This window comes from Ailuropoda melanoleuca, chromosome 3 (assembly GCF_002007445.2).
Source record: "Ailuropoda melanoleuca isolate Jingjing chromosome 3, ASM200744v2, whole genome shotgun sequence".
Lineage (NCBI taxonomy): Eukaryota > Metazoa > Chordata > Mammalia > Carnivora > Ursidae > Ailuropoda > Ailuropoda melanoleuca.
The window spans coordinates 34536540-34557858 of record NC_048220.1 but is presented as its reverse complement, the minus strand read 5'-3'; the positions used below and the strand labels follow the sequence as shown (position 1 = coordinate 34557858).

Genomic DNA, 21319 nt, shown 5'->3' with positions numbered 1-21319 from the left:
CTCTTGAGCGTCCCCCATTCCAGATCCTAGGCATCAGGGACTCTGCCCAACATCACAGTTGCCCCCTGAAATGCATTTCTTGAGTTGATGCAGTTAGTTCTCCTACTGACTGGTTATGTGCTGTTGGACCATGAGCCAATCTCTCCAAGCTTTCCTGTCTTCATCAATTCAGTGAGGAGAACAGCAACATTTCACTGACAATTCATTGATCTCTTTGAAGACTTTCTAGCACATAAGAAGGTTTCAGTAAATGCTAGTTATAAATTATTGTTCCTTGGGGTTCCTGGGTGGCTCAGTCAGTTGAGCGTCCAACTCTTTTTTTTTTTTTTTAAGATTTTATTTATTTATTTGACAGAGATAGAGACAGCCAGCGAGAGAGGGAACACAAGCAGGGGGAGTGGGAGAGGAAGAAGCAGGCTCATAGCAGAGGAGCCTGATGTGGGGCTCGATCCCATAACGCCGGGATCACGCCCTGAGCCGAAGGCAGACGCTTAACCGCTGTGCCACCCAGGCGCCCCGAGCGTCCAACTCTTGATTTTGGCTCAGGTTATGATTTTAGGGTCATGAGATCGAGCCCCCTGTTGGGCTCTGTGCTTAGCAGGGAGTCTGCTTGAGATTCTCTCTCCCTCTCCTTCTGCCCCATTCTCCCCCTCCCCCCACCAGTTCTCTGTCTCTGAAATAAAATAAATAAATCTTAAAAAAAATAAATTATTGTTCCCCTACTCTGATCAGAATTCTCTCTTCGGCCGTACCCAGGTGTCCAGATCAGCCATTTTCCCAAGACCTACCTTGATAAGGCCTCAGTGGACCCTCCTTTGATTTCTACTGGACAGAGGATTTTTCTCCCTTTCTCTTTCTCTCTCTTTTCATTGACAGACTTTGCTTTTTAGAGTACTTTGAGGTTTACAGGAAAATTGAGTAGAAAGCACAGAGCACTCTCATAAACTCCCTCCATCCCCCACCACCCCAAAGTGTCCCATTATCAGCATATGGCATTAGTGTGGTACATTTTTTACAACTGATGAACCAGTATTGATATGTTAACAGAAGTGATAGTTTTACATGAAGTTTCACTCTTGTGCAGTTCTGTGGTTTTGACAAACACATAATGTGCTGTGTCCACAATTATAGTATCTTATGGCGTAGTTTCACTGCCCCCCAAACCCTGAGGGGCACCATCTGTTCACCTACTCACCACCCCCCTCGTTCCCTACCTCCCCAAACCACTGGCAACCACTGATCATTTTATGTCGATAGTTTGATCCTTTCTCTTGACTTCCTATTGCTGTTTGTGTTCATAGCTTACTTTTCCTACACGCTCCAAACCTACAGCTGATGGGCAGTAATCACAGATGAACGAATTATTAAGCCCATTTATCCCTAGAATCAAGGCCTGGGTTGAAATTTCATGCACTCCTTCCTGATGAAGTAGGCATTTGGCTTTCGCACAGGCTGTTGAGCTAAAGGGACATGGGATCGTATTTGAACAAAGCTGGACCTAGTTTTCTAGTCTGCCTGTGTGCAGAGCACTTTCACCCGTTACTTCGTAGACTTGAGGCCTAAAAAGGAGCAAACGAACAAAAATAAAAAGGTCATAAACCAGATACAAAACCGTCACCCAAAGTCACACCAAAGATGGCCGTGAATTAGTTCTTTAAAGCACTGACTGTTGTTTAGTCTGTAGTCTGCTTCACATTCTGGTCCTGAGCAGCACATTTTCTGTATCACAGTAGTGCCCTGTGATTTGGATTTGGCTCTAATTGTCTGTGTGTATTATAGCAGCAGCAGTAGCGAGATGTCCACCACTTACTTACAGTCCCTGCCTGACAGTTAATCCTCACTTTATGATCTATACTTTATAGATACAGAAGCAGGCCTTTTTAGAGAACGAAAGCCAAGGAAGCCGAGGATTAATCGAACTCTGCCCAGCTAAGGAAACTGAGGCCCAGAGATAGATCAAGTCACCTGCCCAGTACCACCCCAGACCTGCAAAAGCAGGTCTGGCTCCCACACTCCCTTGGTCTCTCCCTAAACTCTTGCAAGGTTCTGCAAACTGCTATCAGGCCTGGTTTCCATCCCGGACAGCAACCTCTCTGTCTTTCCCTCCCAGAGTCCAGCTAAATGTGAGCTTGTTTCTTCATGAACCCCAGTAATCTCCCTGTGGCTCTGCTTTGGACCCTGCTCTTGCTTCTGACAAGCCGGTGTGGACCCACATTGGCCCACGTCGGCCCACGGTGGTCCCTGATGAAGAGCAGGGGTGGCATTCCTACATGGAATCATTTTAGGTTGTTCTGTAAGAGGGCATTCTGTAACACTGAATCCCACAGTTGTGTCCAGATTCTAATTCTTTTTCTAACCTGCTGAATAGCTCAAGGAAGAAGGCTCAGCGTAGTGCTGGTCTGAATCGGACACCTCCCTGACACTTGGTAACTTCATTTTTTAACCAAGGTAGCAGATCTGAGCTCCTCCTTTGGAACCTTTTTTGAAGGCAGCGGAATGTCCCCAAAATGCAGTGAGTTTTTATAGTATTCATTCCTAGGTTGGCTGTCTATTTTTGGTAAGTGATAGTGGCTTAGAATTTATAGGAGTAAGACAGTGGAAAATACATTTATGTAAGGATAATACCGTGCAAATGACAGTACAGTTTCTACAGGTTATATCAACTGCCATGAAAATGGTGCACAAGTGTCTGAGGTTTGGGCTTCATCGGCCCAGCCGACCTTCCTGCTTGCGACTGGAATGGCTTCGTGGCTCCTGTGCACCTCCCCTCCCCGTCCTCTCGTTCCTACCCTGCGTATCCACTTGTGCGGATGCATGTCTGGAACCCTGCTGAAGATTGAGAGACCGTTATCAGGGGGCTGGGATTAAGATGCCATCCACAGTTCATCCCCCACTCCATTCTGACCCAGGGCAGGCTGCATACCTTGTCTGGCCCCCTGATAATCACATCTCTAAAATGGTTAACATGGTTCTGGGGAGGGAAGAATGCACACAGCTGCCTTTGATGTTCTAGTTCAGAAGACTGAGTGTCCACCCTGCTCCTGTTAATACCGCCCGCGGCTACCGTTTCCTCTGTGTCAGCGCCTCTTTCCTCCTTTTCTGCTTTGGGTTCTGCCCCTCCAGGGCCAAACTACACATAAGAAAGAAAGCGGAAAATGGTGCTTCCCATTGTTACCAATTCTGCTTAGTGGGCTCTGTGTTGAAGGGTGTGCCCCAGGTTAACCTTCCTCTAGCACACCTGGTCTTCAGTATGTTTGGATGATGCGAGAAACAATGTTTTTGAGACTCGTCCATAGCATTTCAGAGGTATGGAATAGCCAAGGTTATGAAACTAACTGCTCAGTTTCAGTGCAGACTCAGAGCTGAGAAACTGCACTGCTCTTCAAGAGGTCTCTCTTCTCCCAGATCTTTGTCTTTCTGTCTGTCTCAACAGCCTGTTTGTCACTGAGGGTCCTAGAAACAGATCCATACATGGCATAGGGAGAGTGGGTTTGGGGCCAGGCTTAAGACCTTGCCTCCCACTCTCCATTCCTGCTGGGAGAGAGCAAGTGAATTGTTATCTCCTCTTCCAGAGGAAGAATGACCTGGAGGCGCCATGGGATCTTGCCCTCTGGGGGGTGGGTTTAAAAGGAGAAGTCTTGGCTGAGCTTGGCTGCTCGTGGCAGGAGCTGAGAACAGTTGCCGAGGGTTGAGTGGGGCCTGGCGTCTCCGCCAGTCCCTTTATGGCAAGGTCTGTTCTATTTTGATTAATAAAGTGCTAGTTTAGTTCTTCCTGAGTATTTGTGAGCGGGCAGCTTTACAGCGGCCAGCTCTGATAAAGATGGTAGCTCGCATGTCGTCAGCATTTACACAGAGCCAAACAGAGCTCAGCCCTTTACACATGGTATCTGCATAATCCTCACCAGCACCCTCAGAGAAGGGTAGCATTGTCCCCTTGGAGGTAACTGAAGCCCGGAGAAGCGAAGTCACTTATGTAGGCACGGGTAGCGTTGGTGCGAGAGCATAAGCTCAAGTCTGTGTGTCTCACTGGAAGCTTCGCGCTTAACAGCAGAGCCGGGATGGGAACCCTGGTCCCGTGGAGCCTACTCAGTACCTTTTCCCAAATACTGTGTCGGGTCAGCCGGACTATCTTAGAAAGCCCTTTCTCTCTCTTCTTTAAATGATGCTACTTTGTGGGAAGAAGACCCCCAAGATCATCCATGTGGTCTTTCCATCCTAATGTATTCTTCAGAGTGGGAATGTTTTTAGGGGGTTAAATCTAATTACCCAGATGGGAATTTATTTTAAATAACCAGCTGCACCTTCATCTGGACTTTAAAAGGATCTTGAGTCCCCACCGAAGGTCAGAGTCTGTGCTTTGTGATTTGAACGTAGGTAACAAAACATTTGATTTTGGAAGACATTCTTCATTTTATATCCTCCTTTTCTGTTCCTAGGATTATAGTTTTTATTCTGAGCTGCTGGAATGTCGGCAGAGTATAGAACAGATGTGTCTTAAGTACTGTTCTCAGGCTGACTTTATTCACTGGGAAGAAGTCCACAGAGGGCTCTGGTTTCTCTGGGAGGCATATTCTCATTACCTCAGATAGACAGAAGTGGTGATTTAAGTTCTTTTAAGTTGAAGACTAGACGAGGAAAACTAAAATGGGAACCCACATCTCCAGTAGGCTTGAGTTCAAGATTCTGTTCTTTTATTCTCTCTTCTAGTTTGAATCTAGCCTTTCTTTCCTTCTTTCTTCCTTTCTTCCTTCCTTTCTCTCTCTCTTTCTCTCTCTTTTGGCTCCACACCCAGTGTAAAGCCCAATCAATGCAGGGCTCAAACTCATGACCCTGAGATCAAGAGTCGGATGCTTAACCAACTGAGCCATCCAGACACCCCGAATCCAGCCATTCTTAACCACATCCCTCCTTACAGAGTTTGTTTTTTCCTCCCTCTCCCCCTTCCTTCCTCTTTCCCTTGCTCTCTCTCTCTCTACTCTTTTCCTTTCTTTTTGTCTCTCTTCTCTCCCTTTTTCTGATAAACTCCACATTTTTTTTATGATTGATTTTTCTAATCATTACCATATATTAGTGAGGCTTGAAGGGCTGGTTCTACCCTGGATTGTAAATTAGGTCCCTTTATAAGCTGCATGAACACGCTCAGGCCATAAGGGGCAGGTTGATGCACTGCTTTTATAAGTCGCATCTTCAGGGTTACTGGATTCCTTAAGTTACCTGCCGCAGAGAACTGGTCATCAGTTTGAGCCCTGGAACAGTCAGATTCAGCAGCAAACGGTAAAGAGAGCCCTGTCAGAAAGAGTCCCTTGTCGTGAGGTTTAAGGATCAGTGCTTCAGTGGCCTCAGGTGGAAATCTGTCCAGTGCCCAGAGGTAGGAGTCCTGGATTCGATTCCAATTGAAACTAATCAGCTCTGTCACTTACGAGAAAGATGCTTGCCCTGTGCGTATCTCCTCACTTGGAAAATGGGGACAGTCTCTCTCCAATATACTTAATTTAAGGCTTTTAAAAACATTTTGAAGTGCTGTAAATAATTTGAATGGAATCAATATAACGAATATTTAAGATTGTTTACTGTGTGTTAGTTATTTGATATGCGTGTGTGCGCGCACCCGCGCGCGTGCACCCACACCCACACCCACCCACACACACACACACACACACACACTTTCCTCCCTCGTTTATTCCTGGCAGCCACACTGTGAAGTGAGCTAGGTATTATTATCCACTCTGAGCTAATAAAAACTGAAGTTCTGAGGGTTAAGTCCTAACTCAAGATCACACACCTCGTTAAGGGGTCCCCCTGATTCTCCCAGCCGTGGGAGAAGCCAGCCAGACCCAACCTGGCCTGCTGCTATGCCCGGCACCCCACTGGCCTGCAGGACCTCACCACACTCAGCCTTGGCAGCAGGGCAGGCCCCAAGGCAGTGGGGGTCCTTGGTTATTTTAGGCTCTGAATAGCTTTTTTGGGGTTCTACATGATCCCAGTGTGCTCTAGAAATACCATCACATCTATATATCTATATATCATCACATGAGAAGCCTTGCTTGATGTCCAGACTAGACCATTTCACATCTTCGGGTATCAGCTCCTGGACACGGTCAGCGGCTGGGAAAGGAAATTGAAGAGCCCTGCAGGGCCCCATTCACCAGGCCTTTCTAACATCTTGGAGGATGACTTTTAATCATAGATGGCAGATCTGTTTGTCTTGTGGGTTTTCAACCCTAGCGTGTGTTCGTCTATAGGCCTGGTCTGTAAACTCACAGGCAAGCATATTTTGTAACCAGTAAGGTTTGGTTTTATGTAACCTGGGGGTGGTCAGTAGTTCTGCTGTTCTTCAAGGCCAAACCCAAGGCCTGCCTTTCAGACTTTCCTGTGTCTGAGGACAGTTTGCCTAGGCGCCCCTTTGTAGTGGATCCCACGTGCATGGAAAGAGTTAAAATTAATGAAGTAGTTTTATGAGTCCCTTTAATAAAAGATAGAGGACAAGCCGGGGACCTCCAGAGACAGTATGTGTTGGGGCTCTGTGAATTGAGGTTTGGGTATCTCTGGTCTGCGTGATGAAAAGAAATAATATTAATACTGTAGTAGTCCATAGAACAAGAGTCTTGTTACTCCTATCTCTGAAACTTATGCCAGGCCTGTAATTCATCTTTATCTATTCAGATTCCTGACTATTGAGCCAGAGAAGGTGTATTTAATTAGCATGTGAAGAGTTTCCAATGATGCCATCTCAGTGATGTTAATTCCACTTGGCCCACCTCTTAGTATGTACCATGGGCCTGAGATAGCTTTTGCCCCTCTGCTGACATCTGATGCTTGTTGAGGGAAGTAATGATCATGCCAGTCGTTCCCTAGGCGGGATGTTCCGCAGGCAGGAGAGTGGTCGTATTTCATACCTGGGCTCACTACAGGTGGTAGCTGGCCCCTTTCCAAAAAGCAGTTTACTTCAGTTCTTTGCTAGGAAGATAAAGAACGTAAGAAGAGCATTGAGCTATTAGAGGGACACCGTATAGTTACCAAGACTATTATGGAGCTTCTCTTGGAGATGCTTCTGCTGCCTTCGTAGACACACGGAACTGTGCCCAGGACACACCGAAGCCTGGTTTCTGGTGCTGGTCTCTGACTTGGCTCTGGGCTGGCTGATGGCTGCATGAGAGCCATTTGTGGAGTTTATAAAATACAGATTTGGTGGGAATCCATATTCTTCTAATGTGCACCCTAGTTTGGGAAGCACAGCCCCGGGACTGCCTCATATAATTTTGCAGCTACTGTTAAAACAGTAGTCCAATTATCTGGCCACATCACAATTTTGTGACTCGGCTGGTCTTTCCATCATAATGACATGATACAGCCTCCTGTGTCCCACCCTTCACCCATTTGTTTTACCAGTACTTGACAGCTGTCTAGGGTGGGCTCCAGGAATGAAGGTAACAGGATCAAAAGACACAGAGTCCCAAGACCAAAGGAGTTTTTGCTCTAGGCAGGAGACAGGAACGGGAAAGCGGCTGTTGTAGAACAATAGAGCTGTTTGAACTAAATGGCGAGGAGAGCAGGTGGAATTTGCTGGCAAGTCAGGTAATGCATTCTACAGGAGAAACCCTTCGACTGGAGGCTTGGCAAAGGAGAGGGTGGTCGTCAGAAGCCAGTCGAACCTGGGAGAAGGCAGAGGGAACTTTGTTGCAAAGGCTTAGTGGCCACAGAGCTGCAACGTGACAATGACTACACGTTTTTTACTTTGCCGTGGTGTGAAACACGAGGCCATACATGGTGGAAATGAGGGCGGACCTTTGGACTAAGGGCAGGTCGGGAGGGGCTTGGGGATCAGGTGTGGCGGGAATTCACATTTGATGTCACCTGCACATCTTTCTCCTGGCGTCTGTGGGTGTTTTCCTGGGTGCCTCTTTGATCTGTATCTCGTTCAGAGCCTCTCCCCTGACAGTATGGTGTGATGAAATCTCCTGGTCCCACCTAATCCCTGGGAAGTGGGAGGAACTCAGTGGCACTTTGCTGTATCCCATGTGGATGCCTCACCTCAATTCTCTGTTTCTGGCCTTGTTCACACCCTTTTATTTCCGAAGCCAGATGTCAGCCTGTTTGTGGTCTTCCTCCCCTGTTAAACTGATGTCCTTTTTGAAAGCCAGTTGCCCTCCTCGCCACCTTCCTCTCTGCCGCTTTCCTCCTTGATCCCTAAGCTCTCCATTTCGAACCTGATCTTTTTCAGGTTTTCAAAGAAACAAAACTTATTTCTACCACAGGGCTTCTGCTCATGCTTCTCCCTCTGCCTGCAGCTCTCCATCCCTGCCCCATCTACTTGATCTTCCCCGCAAGGCCTGTTTCCACCTCTGGTTAAACAAGCCCACTCCCCTATACATTGTTACGCTTGATACAATTTTACGTTGTTTTATTTGTTTTGTTGAGTTTCTTTTTTCTTTATTGCCGCATATCCCCTTTTGGTTTCATGAAAGCAGGGGCATGGTATGACTCATTAACAACTGGATCCTCTCTATGTATTTAGTCATACATATCGAATAATTACTTGCTGGATGAGTGGATAGATGAACAATGGATGGATGGATGGGTGGATGGATGGATGGATGGATGGGCGGGCGGGTGGAGTTGAAGTCTATAATTTGAATTCTTAACAAAATGCAACATACCATTCTCTTTTCAAGCTGTTCCACTCAGCCACGCTGCTGAGATTTCTCTTCTTCCTCAGGAGTCCAGCAAAGCGGCATTTACCCTTCATGCTACAGTCCAAACTCCAGTCGTTCTTTTAATGAAATCTGTGATACTGAAAACTGACTCTGATTGGTTCCTCCTGAAATATATGAACTATATATTTATATATATTTTTTTAAGATTTTATTTATTTGAGAGAGAGAGAGACAGCACGAGAGAGAGAGAGCACTAGTGGAGGGGAGGACAGAGGGAGATAGAGAAGCGGGCTGCACATTAGCCAGGAGCCCGACACTGGGCCTGATCCCAGGATCCCAGGATCATGAACGGACCTGAAGGCAGATGCTTAACCGACTGAGCCACCCAGGTGCCCCTATATTTTCTTAATAACCTTAGAGTGTATGGGCATTATTTCTAGTTGGATCACTTATCCAAACTTTATCGAAGCTATAATTTTAAAAAAGACTTTAGTTATAAGAAAGGCAATTTTTTTTCATAATAAAGACAAAAAACATTTCAGAAAATGTGAGAGTTTAATGAAGCAAATACAAATCCTGCACTATTTCTCCAACCTGGTTAAATACTATAGAATACTATAGGTATTTTGTCTTTTTTCTATTCACTGCTTTTCCTACACATTCCACAACCTTGTGTGCACGTGTTCGTACCTGTATAAGTATCCTAAATTTTAAACATAACGTACTGAGGGCTTCAGAGTGGAAGGGAGGTGGGGGATTGGGATAGGCCAGTGATGGGTATTAAGGAGGGCACGTATTGCATGGTGCACTGGGTGTTATACGCAAACAATAAATCATGGAACACTACATCAAAAACTGGTGATGTACTGTATGGTGACTAACATAATGCAATAAAAAATTTAAAAAAACAAAACAAAAAAAAACCATAACGTGATCCTCATGTCATTATAAAGACTTTCAAATACTGTTTCATTGTATGATCCCAAGTTCTGTTTTTGAGAATCACTGCTAAGCGCCAATAGGATGCTGGGCACTCAGGCATATATTATACACCACTTTCAATATTTACTGCTTACTGAGCCAGGAAAGATAATACAAAGAGTGTCTTCCCTCAGGTAGTGACATTTCTGAGTGGCTATGGTAGGTTCCAGAAGCAAGAGGTGAAACTGTAGAATAATTTGAATTTGGGGCAAACATGAAAGGCTATATCCCCAACAAATACACCCAGTTCAAACACTAGTGCATTGAGCACACAGTTGTCTTAAGTAAATGTGTTCCTTCTATACCTCTAGAACAATGAACTGGGAAAACCTTGGCAGACCACTCTTCTCCGAATTCCTAGCTATGAGAATGACTTATATTTGCCTTCTTTTCTAGAGTGACCGTCTTCTTATCAAGGGCGGTAGAATTGTCAACGATGATCAGTCCTTCTATGCTGATATTTACATGGAAGATGGCTTGATAAAGTAAGTATGTAGAAACTTACCTTTATCTTTTTGTGCTTCCTCTCTTCATTAGAGGTTCAGGAAGAAGCTTGCTTCTCTTTTGCTTCCTAGGCCTTTGATTCTCTGTGTTTTATTTCTTCTTCTTAAAAATGAGTCTGTATTTTTTTTTAAAGATTTATTTATTTGAGAGAAGGAAAGGGAGAGCGCATGGGGGAGGGGCCGAGGAAGCGGGCCAGAATCCTCAAGTGCACTCCTCAAGTGCACTCCCTGCTGAGAGTGAAGCCCGATGTAGGGCTCCGAGGTAGGGCTCCTTCTCATGACCCTGAGATCATGACCTGAGCTGAAACCAAGAGTTGGACACTCAACTCACTGAGCATCCCAGGAGCCCCAAAGTGAATCTTTATTTTAACCTTTTGTTCTGGATACACGTAATCCCTTAAAATGGGAGCTAGCCTTAATTTATATGAATCTTGTGAATGAAATGAGAAATCTGAATTTGAGCAACCAAATGATGCTGCGGGCCCCTTTGTGCAAACTGTATTGATGGGCTCTCTGTGCATCTTAGAGAAGTGGAAGATGTGACTCTTGTCCTCTAATTTATTGAAAAAAATGTGCATAAAATGACAGCACCTTAAAAATAAAAGGCTTTGTGCTGTGGGTGTCAAAGGAGTTCAAGTGAAGATAAATGCACAGAAAGGAGATCCCTTCAGAGGATGGGGTGGGGCTGGGGAAGGCATTTGAACTGAGCCTTGACTTAGGTAGAACCTAGGTGGGCTGAGCACGGATGGGACATACATCTCAGACAAGATTTTCAAATGGATACTGCAGGGATGTGTTACTGGGTGTCCGTAAGCAGCGTAGCCGGGTTCCCTTTTTGTGTGGGCTCCCTACCTGTAACCTGTAAAAGAGGATTTGGTCTACACATAGCCTTTCATCACAGAGAGTGAGCTATGCCCTCATGCTGAAAAGATATTGTATAAGATCAGTGTATCCAGTCCATCTTATTAGCCGTCCCTGGTCTTGTTCTGTTTTATTTTTACATTTGTTAAACTCATTGGCTCGTGTAAGATTCTGGCCATCGTGGCTCTGTTACTTCTCTTTGAAGACTTGGCTTAGGCATAACTTTCTGTAGGTGGTTATTCCTTGTCAGCCCCCATGTCTAGGCTGGTTTCCCTTCTCGTGCCTTTCTCAGTCCCAGCGGTGCTGACACTGTTAGGCACGTTGACAGCAAGCACCCTGTCCTGTTCATCTCCATATCTGAGCACTTAACTCAGTACTTAGCACGGAGACACTGTTATAAGAGCTACCTTTTAGTGACAAGGTAGCGTGTGCCAGGTGCCATTAAATGTTTTACATGCCTCATTCCATTTAACCTGCCAGCAATCCCACAAAGCAAGTACTATTACTACCCTTTTTCTCAGATGAGAAGAAAGAGGAACACAGGGAGGAAGTAACTTACTAGCGATCAGCATATTAATCAAGTTCATTGAACGAGTGAGTGAATGGATAAATAAACATGCAAGAATGAAGATATCCTGCTTAGTCGCCTTACCTACATAAACACTTTTTCATATTAGGAATAAGAGATATGGAAACAGTAGGCAAGCTAACCAGTGTGAAACAAGAAGTTCTTTGAAAGATAAGCCCCAGTTGATCTTATATTTTTCTCTTACTAAACAATTATTGTATATAGTTGGCTGTCTTTGGAGATAGCAAGTTCCCTCATTTAGAGATTTTCAGAGATGGAAAAAAAAGTAGCACCTAATATGCCTTCCTCATTTCAGAGCTCATGACGGGCATCACTAATTGATCACAGCACTTTTCACAGTTGAGCCTGAAATACAGGCCCAGAATCCGTCTTCCCACAGCGAGTCAGGCATCTACGACCAGAGTTGACTACGTAAAGCCCTTTTGCCATCTCTATTAGAATAGACTAGAAGGCCACTTGCCAAGGGTGTTATGGAAGAGATGTAACCTTTGGATGTGTGTGTTGGTGTTAGAGAGAAGGGTAGATCTTCATCCAATCCTGACATTTTCTTCAAAAACATTCTGAAATCGCAGAGCGTAAAAACAGAAATAATTCCCTCCAGTTGTCACAGAGCTGTTTGTCTATCTGTGACTGTTTGTGGAGTGTCTGCAGTGTGGAAGGTGGTGGGCTAAAGCATGGAACCCATGCTACGTCATATGCTATGGTGGCTGTCATTGGGACCCACATCTTCCCCCAGGACCTTACAGTCTTTTCGGGGGGCATAACATGACCAGGTACTAGCAGCAACGAGGGTTAAGGTAGTAGAGTAGATGAGGTTCAGGGGGAAGGAGGGTGCTGTGTGGGATTAGCATCATAGCTGATGCTTGCTGAATTTTCCTGTGCCTAGCAGTGTTCCGTGGGCTTAACACCTACTAACAATCTGCATGACATTTTTATTTTACAGAGGAAGAAATTAAGACCAGTGAGGTTAAGCAACTTGGCCAAGGTCGTAAAGCTAGTAACTAGTGGAGCCAGGATTGTGAACCCACATAGTCTGCATGCAGGGCAGATCTCTACTCTTAATTATTAGACCTGGCTGTCAGTCGGGATTTGACCAAGGAGGGGAGATGGAAGCCAAGCCTTCAAGGATTCATATGACCTTGAGTGGCTCCGTGGAGGAAAAAGGGGGAAGGTATTTCTGTTTCAGACATGGTATTCCACTCGTTTTCAGAACTGGCGGAAGCACCCAAGCAGACACACACACACACACACACACACACACACACACACACACACGCTGGGTAACTAACTCTTCATGCCCTTGGTTCTCAGTTTGCCTCAGAGGAAGATCAGGAAGGGAGGAAAATGGGAACATCGTGGCCAGTATCTGGACTCAAATGGAGGTACAATCAGAGGCCGCATTTTTTTCCACAGCGTGTTTTGAATTGTGGTGGCTCTGGAATGGCCCAGTGGGGATGTGGTGAAGTGGAACTCTTGGAGATGTCAGGAATACTTTATTTTAGTTGCAGAACTTAGATTTTGGAAGGCCAGTGGTGGCCTTCTTACTGTCCCGAGAGGGTGTCTGTCTCGGCTGGCTGTGGACAAAAGGGGTACATGTTCCTGCCACTGGTAGTGGGGTACAGGTCTCCCCAACGTAGGACGTGTTTAATAATAATGTCGAGGCTTGTGAATCTTAAGTCTCCCTAGAATTAACTGGCCATTTAAACCAAGGGTGTGAAGTCACCTATAAACCAAGCAACATCAGGCAGTCTAGGAGGTGACATTTGGCCAGGAGTAGTTGTCTTTGTCACTTGCCTGGTGTAGGTAGTATGTCTCTGGAGTACTCATCAGCTTCCTCCCCACCCAAGTCCCCCTTTCTTCCTCCTGGGGATACACCGAAGTTTCCTGGGCGAAGGTGTGTCTGGTAGAGGTTGTCACCATCACCTTCCTTGGCTTGACGCTTCTGCTGAGACGCCCACCAGCTGGGCGTCTGTGTCTTTGGCTTCCTTCTTTGAATCTGCCTTTGGCTGTGACTGACAGATAAGTTATCAGGGAAGGGTGGAATTGGGAGTGAGGACTGACGTACAAAATGACCCCAACAGATTCCTCTTGTCAGGAACACAGATGGACTCGCTGAAGAGGATAGCCAAGTTCACATACGTATTCTTTAAATGATTCATTACTTCTTCAGTCTCTCCTAATGCTTCATTATTTTACATTCTCTTAATCCTTTTCCAAATGTTACTTTCCACCCTTCACTCAGATAAAGAACAAAATGAAAGGGATACCAAAAACACCTATTCTTAAAAAAATATTTCTTGCACACCCTATATTGTAGACACTGTCCAACCCGTGGGGTTGCAGCACTAAGCCAGGACACATGCACACTGTTCCACCAAGCAACAGATCAGCTCGTTTTGCACCTATGAAGTTGTTTTCTGGGTGTACTCCTGTCGTTATTTGCTTCTAGATTGTTAAGCTTGCTAATCACTTGCAAAGGCCATTCTGATAAATACAAGTTGCCTCGTCTAAAATCCTTACAGTTCTATGTTTGTCTTCAAAGTCGCTCTTTTAAGTGACCAGTTGCTTCCCTGTCTCACCAGGCAAATCGGAGACAATCTGATTGTCCCTGGAGGAGTGAAGACCATCGAGGCCAATGGGAAGATGGTGATCCCTGGAGGCATCGATGTCCACACTCACTTCCAGATGCCATACAAGGGAATGACCACAGTGGATGACTTCTTCCAAGGGACGAAGGCTGCCTTAGCAGGGGGCACCACCATGATCAGTGAGTCGCCCGACCCTACATGCTCCTGGTCCCAACAAGTGACTGTTTCACTGACATCACAACCCCTGTGCTCTCTGGCGGTAGCTTATACACGTCTCTCAGTTCAGCGTACAGACCTTCTGCCTGATGGGACCTGAGGAAAGCAGGGGGTAGGGAGGACCCTGGCAGCTCCCTGAAATTGCCTAGAGGAGATTCACGAGGCCAGGAAAATAGATGTCCTCTCTTGTCCGTGTCAGAGCAGGGGCTGGGTATACCGTGGGTGGGGAATCGGCAATCATCTCTGGGCCAGACACTGGGAAAAGTGTGGAGAAGGGCCCTATGTTATTTCAGTGCTTCCAGCTCGGGCCTGGGGCAGGCGGGGACAGAGTGTGCGGGCAGAGCGCTGTGAACGGGGCTCAGCGTCCCCGCGAGGGAAAGATAACGGGGACCTGCCGTGTTTGAGGAACTCGTGGGCTTCAGTGGCATTTCCTGTTATCTGGTCTGCCCTGGCTCTTGATCAATTCCTGTCTGAAGATGGGGCAAGTGGTGGTGGTTTCCTTTGTTTTTTGTTTCTGTTTTCTTTCTTTTTCTTCCTTTCTTCCTTCCTTCCTTCCTTCCTTCCTTCCTTCCTTCCTTCCTTCCTTCTTTCCTTCCTTCCTTTCTTCCTTTCTTTCTTCCTTCCTTCCTTCCTTCTTTCCTTCCTTCCTTTCTTTTTTCTTTTCTTTTCTTTTCTTTTCTTTTCTTTTCTTTTCTTTTCTTTTCTTTTCTTTTCTTTTCTTTCTCCAGAACTTTTGCAATTCCAGAGAAACCTAGGGAGTTGCGTGCCATTGGATTATGGAACAGATAACATTCCAGGGCAGTCCTTTCTGTCCCAAAGGAATCCCAAGGAATTGGGTCCCATCCCAGTCCTGGGCCTAAACTTGGTCAGCAAGAGCACTGTTTATTTTACCACCGTCTGCACCCATCCAAGGACACGGAACAGCCTGAGCTGTGGAGTTGCTCATTGTCCTTGGGCTCCTTTTGACGGGAGCCCTGCAAGGTTGAGCTCCAGCAAGCTGGGTGTGGAAGCCCGGGAAAACTGCATTAAGGCCATAAAAGGTGCAATTCAGGGAGACTGAAGCTTTTCTCCAGCTAAAGGAAGGAAGCCAGCTGACTTCTTAGCAGCCGCCTGCCCACAGAAGCCCTGATGTAGGTCCATATGTCAGTGATGCAACTCCTTGCGTCTGTTTTCTGAGAAGCACACTGGGCTGCCTGGGGTAGGAGGCTGAGGAAGTGAGTGATCTTGGCTTGGCTTTCCGCCTTCCCGGCCAGCAGCTGGACCTGTTCAGTGTCCGGGGAGTGTGTATTGTGCTTGGTCTTCTAGGTTAGGGAAGGAACTGGAGGGGGGTCAGAGTTGTACGTGATGAGAGAAAACCATACCAAGAAATCCAAAGCTGTACATGTCCTTTGTAGATAAATTAAGACCCTGGATATGCAGCAAGAAAAGAAAACCCATAAAGCCCACATCACTGTTACGGTTTGGCTATAGTTTCCTTCCCATGAAGCAGAAACAGGATCATTATAGACATACTGTGTCTTAGTGGTGTTTTAGTGTATCATTTCAGTAAAAAATCCTGGCAGGGATGTCTTTCCATTCATTTCTTTTTATTCCACTACAGCATTTAAAATGGGTGCCTGCTTCTCCATTCTACGAAGCTGTATTTATCATTTAGTTAAACTTCTCTATTGTTGAAGATTTTGATGGTTTCCAGTTTGTCACTTAAATAAACATAAATAATGTTTGCAGTGGCAAACATCTTTGGCACCCACATTTTGCAAATGGCATGTTGATTTCCTTGGAAATAATTCTTCGGCATGGGAATAATCATTGCGTTAAGGTATGAAAAATATCAAGAATTGTTATGTGTATTTCAGAATTTTTCTTAGGAAAGTTGTACCAATTTGCACTTCCCCACAACTGCCCAAGGGAGCTACGGGAGTGGCACTCTTGTCTTACCCTCCTCAACTGTAAATGTCATTATATTAAACAGTGTTGTCCACGTTGCAAGTACTGTGGAAGTAGATTTGGGTCTCAAAAGAAAACATATTCTTTTTTTTTTTTTTTAAGATTTTATTTATTCGAGAGAGAGAGAGCAGGGGGAGGAGCAGAGGGAGAGGGACAAGCAGACTACGCGTTGAGCTTACTGCAGGGCTCGATCTCAGGACCCCAAGATCGTGACTTGAGCCAAAACCAAGAGTCGGACACTTAACTGACTGAGCCACCCAGGCGCCCCAAGAAAACATATTCTCGACAAAAAGTTTACATGGAAATAAGATCTGTGGGCTGAGCATCAGGTTCGTGACACTGGCTCTTTCCTGTGGCAGTAAACACAAGGATGTCACTGCCCTGTTACCTGGCATCGCTTTAATTATCCTCTTTCCACCCTTAAAAGGGAGTCTGAGTCGCTTCACTAGCAGTGACTTCCCATAATTCTGGTAATAAATGGCACATAGTAGGTACTCATTGACATTATTGAGCACTTACTATGTGCCAGGCATCAGGTGAGATACTTTTCATGCGTTTTGCCATTTAATCATACAACAAAGTTAGAAGGAAGGAACTATGACATTCTACCCTCTACCCCTCTGAGCCCCAATCTCAAGGATGAAAAAACTGACGTTTAGAGAAGCTAGTAGCTTGTCCAAGAGCAACATGGGTAAGTGAAAGTTAAATGATCAGCGGTCTGGAAACTGCCAGGGAACACTTTCTAACGCTCTGCTCAGGAAGTAGAGGCTTTGCAGCCGTAGCTAAGCAAGCAGGAGCAGGCCTGTGCAGAGGGGAGCAGCGGCTGTGTCAGTGACTTACCCATCTGGGGCCTCTGTCTTTCAGTTGACCACGTGGTGCCCGAGCCCGAGGCCAGCCTGACGGAGGCTTATGAGAAGTGGCGAGAGTGGGCGGATGGCAAGAGCTGCTGCGACTATGCCTTGCACGTGGACATCACCCACTGGAACGACAGCGTCAAGCAGGAGGTGCAGAACCTCATCAAGGACAAAGGTGAGCCCCGTGCGCCCTCCTCCCTTGTTGCTCGGAGCCTGGACGCTTGAGCGTGAGTGCTAGGTGAGGGTACCGCTGCGTTCCAGGCACTTTGTCTTGGTGTACGCCATCTCCCTCCTTATGAGAGCCCCAGAATAGGCATGATTCTCTCAGTTCGCAGATGGAGAGCCTGAGGCTCAGAATAAGTGCCCAGGATCATGGGGCTAGTTAGCGTTAAATATACCCAAAGTCTGTACTCTTCACCTCCATGCAACACTGCCCATTAGAGGAAGAAACTGAGGCCAGGAGAGGTTAGCATCTTCTAGAAGGTCACACAGCTACTCAATGTGAGATTAGGAGTTTTTAACCTTTGTAACTTGTGCTCTAAAGATCAAACCATTATGGTTCTCAAACAGTGTTATACTCAGGAAAGGCTATGGCACTTGTGGGAGCGAAGATGTGTTCGTACTCAGGCTAGGAGCTTAGGACATGGAAATGTGTGTGTCCTCCCAGTGGGTACATGATTTGGGTTTCCCTGGTCGTCTTAGATTCTTCTGTTCTCTACTTCCTTCTACCTTTCGATCATCAGATATTTCACGTACACGCACTACCCCCTCATACACACAAATAGACACACAGTGTGCTCAGCATCATAACGTCACCTGGGGGATTTAGGGACATGTAAGCAATGGTCTCTGCTGAGCGTGCAAGTCCAGAGGAAGCAGGCCAGTGAAGAGCTACAGGATAAATGCCACAGGGTGCTCGATAGTGTTGTTATAGTAATAGCTTTACACTAATTTCATTACAATCATAGTCTAATACTAATGTAATAAGAAGCATTGTTATAACACTAACTTAATAATACTGTTCTCAGTGAGCTGCCTAGATGCGAATGCCAGAGCGCAGTGGAAAGAGTGAGCTCTGGGTTGCAGGGGAGAGGATGGGCTCCCAGGGTCCATGTCCCTCCTCACCCGACGAGCTCTGCCCAGACCTTCCTGATCCAGGATATGAGATTGCAACCCCCCTCCTGTCTTGTGATTCCTTTCACACCATGCATCTCAACTGGGGTAGAAAATGGAACAGTTTTAACACCCACTTCCCTTCCAAGGAGCCCGGGTCATTCCGCAGATGATGCAGAGGCTTATGGGAAGGGTAGTGTTGGGAAAAGCTGCCCGGAGCTGAACCACTCTGGGTAGGGAAGTTCTCACATTACAACCACCTTTTGGCCTGGAACACTGTGGGCTGAGATGGCCCTAATGGTTGGAGACCAAAATTATCCTCCTTTCCTCAAAATGACTCTCTGTTTGTTCCCCAGCCCCACCTATTTATATAAATTACTACATTAATAGCCTATTTGGGAGTGAAAAATTAAATAGCGCTTTCATTATAGCCCTTACAGCTTAGATATTTAAGCACACGGTGCACCTTGACTTCTGCCCCTTAGCTCCGTTAGTTCCCCGAGGATGTGGTTTCCATCCTCGATGCAGCCCCCCGCACAGGCTCTAGTGTGGAGCGGGCATTCCTAAGGTGGCGAAATAAACCCATCCCAGGAGCTGCATTAATGAAGCTCAGATATGGTGGCAGGTCTGGTGCTGAGCCTTCGGTGTCTGTTGTCTCACTGAACGCTTCCAACTGCCTTACGAAATAGGCTGTGGTCGTTTTTCCATTTTACAGGTGAGGAGACGGAGAGGTGAGGTTTTCCAAGCTCACTGAGCTAGTAGGTGCTGCTGCCCCCGATTCTCGGTGCTGTATCCTGCCTCGAGGAGTAGCAAAGCTTACTGACTCCCTGGGCTGGGGGACGGGGGTACGGGGAGGCAAGACAGAGGCGTAGCAGAGCTTCTTCTGCTGTGACACCACGTCGGCATTGCCGCTTCTGCACGGGAGGCAAGAATGGAGAATGGGAAGCAACTGCTTTATATTGGACGGGCGCCTGTAATGCACTTGGACCCCACGGGCGACGGGAGCAAAGGAAGGAGAGTGGATGTGATGTGCTAATGGTTTTTTCTTCCTGTTTTCCCTCCCTTCCCTCTCTTGCAGGGGTTAACTCCTTCATGGTTTACATGGCCTATAAGGATTTGTATCAAGTGTCCAACACAGAGGTAACAAGCCATTGCTGTGTGGTTTGGGGTAGCTGGATGGGTTTCCCATTGTTGCCGATGACCTTGGCTCTTGGAGCGTGAGTCACTGTGGTCTCTGTGGGAGACTGCTGGGCCAGAGTGCTTCTTAAGGCCCTCGCAGTCCACACTACATTTTAAATAAGGTAGCAGGCAGGGTGCCCATGGCAAGGCAGTCCAGGAGCTAGAATTTCCACTGGCAGCAGCTTTCTCAGAAGGACAAGAGGAAGGGCATGCTGAAATCTCCAGCTGCCACACCAGCCCTAAACCCCACAGGAGTTCAGCAGAAGTATGAAGTGCTCTGCCTCGCAGGATTAAGAGGGCCTTCTGCTGTTTGGGCGAATAGCTTGTCTCTGACTTTCCCTGAGACATTCTCATGGCATGTGTTGGTTTGAGATGAATCTCACATTTTCAGAGGAAATACAAGGAATGAATTCCCATCCCTCCTGGGTAGGAGGTGGGGGGGAGGTCTACCTTGAAGGGTTAGGGAATAGGGGTGCCAGCTTTCCTTCGAGTTTCTGGCCAGGCTGTAGCAGCTCTTAGGAGCACTTGTCGAGAAGGACCATTAAAAACGTGTGCTGGAGGCAGCATAGATGGCTCGATAGCACTTTGTTGTACATTTACCCTGTCGGCTGGGGAGACATGACATGTTCTTCATAGAGACAGTTTCCTAGAGTTCCTGTGGACTCACACTTTCTGGTCGTGCATGTTTTAGTCTGTGTTTCTTGCCCTAATCACTGATTTTCTCTGGTTTTCCTCATTTGTTTTACGTGTGGCCCTAGGGATGGACCCCTGTGTGAAGTTGTTGAAAGCCTCAGTGGTTGGTGAAGCTGACAGCAACTCCTTTCTCTTTCAGCTTTACGAGATCTTCACCTGTCTGGGTGAGCTGGGAGCCATTGCGCAAGTCCACGCAGAGAATGGGGATATCATTGCCCAGGTAACGCCGCGCAGCCCTGGGTGTGCTCTCTGCACGGGCTTGGGTCTCCGGCCCGTCTCTCTCCTTGTTCCTGCAGTATTGCATGAGCTCTTCATGGGCGTGAGCCTTGGTCCCGAGCCCTCTGCTAAAAACAGCACCTCCCCTAAAGAACGTCTCAGGCTAGGAGGAGGCAATGAAGGGAAGCAAGGGAGAAAGCCAAGGGTGCTGCGAAAAGGGGGACTGTCTGACCATCCGAGGGGATCAGAACAGGCATCCCGGAAGAGGTTTTCAAATTGGGCCATTTAGTTTGAGAGTGTTGCTGATTCTCTTTGAAAAGTGAGTCCAAGCTACGTGACAGTCTCTGTCTTAGGGAAGAACCCTCAGGCTGCGCTTCTCAGAAATCTGATCCAGGACTGCGGAGCTCATGGCTTTAGGTAATAAAGAACGCGGGTCTTGTGGGGATCAGACACCCCACTGGTTTCCTAGAAGTTGTACTGAGAAACCTGAGGCAAGAGTGAGGAAAGCGAGGCCCCAAGACCCAAAGTGATCGTTTATGAGGAAGCAGAAGGCACTCTCTCCATCTCCTGGGTCACTTAATGGGCTGGCTGCGCAGAGGTGTCTTAGCCAGCGTCTTCTTTACCTCAGAAGCATTCAAGATTGGCCTCTACTAGGAGGAGGCTGCTAGAAGAGTGGGAGCTCTCTTGGTCCATATAATAACATTCACAGCTAAAACCATTATTCATTCTTTCAGAGAGTATTTCCTGAGCTCTTTGTGCCAGGCATGAGTTTACTGAGGGGAACCAAAACAGACACACTCCATAGCTTGCTAGTCCTTGGGCTGAGCCTTCATTTTAGAGGTTGTGCAGGACTTGGTGAATGTGGTCAGCAGGGTGTGGGAACCATGAGGCTGACCCTTGTCTCAGACCTGTGAACATCAAAGAG

General features: G+C 46.6%; 1 protein-coding gene across 1 annotated transcript in view; it reads left to right on the top strand.

The window, feature by feature from the left end:
• DPYSL3 (dihydropyrimidinase like 3) overlaps positions 1-21319 on the top strand; it is a 61017-nt gene that overhangs the window by 17870 nt on the left and 21828 nt on the right. Inside the window, exons 2-6 of the mRNA XM_011232902.3 lie at positions 10032-10120; positions 14171-14355; positions 17204-17368; positions 19385-19446; positions 20318-20398. Coding sequence (XP_011231204.1) covers positions 10032-10120; positions 14171-14355; positions 17204-17368; positions 19385-19446; positions 20318-20398 — 582 coding nt within the window. The remainder of the gene's footprint in view (positions 1-10031; positions 10121-14170; positions 14356-17203; positions 17369-19384; positions 19447-20317; positions 20399-21319) is intronic.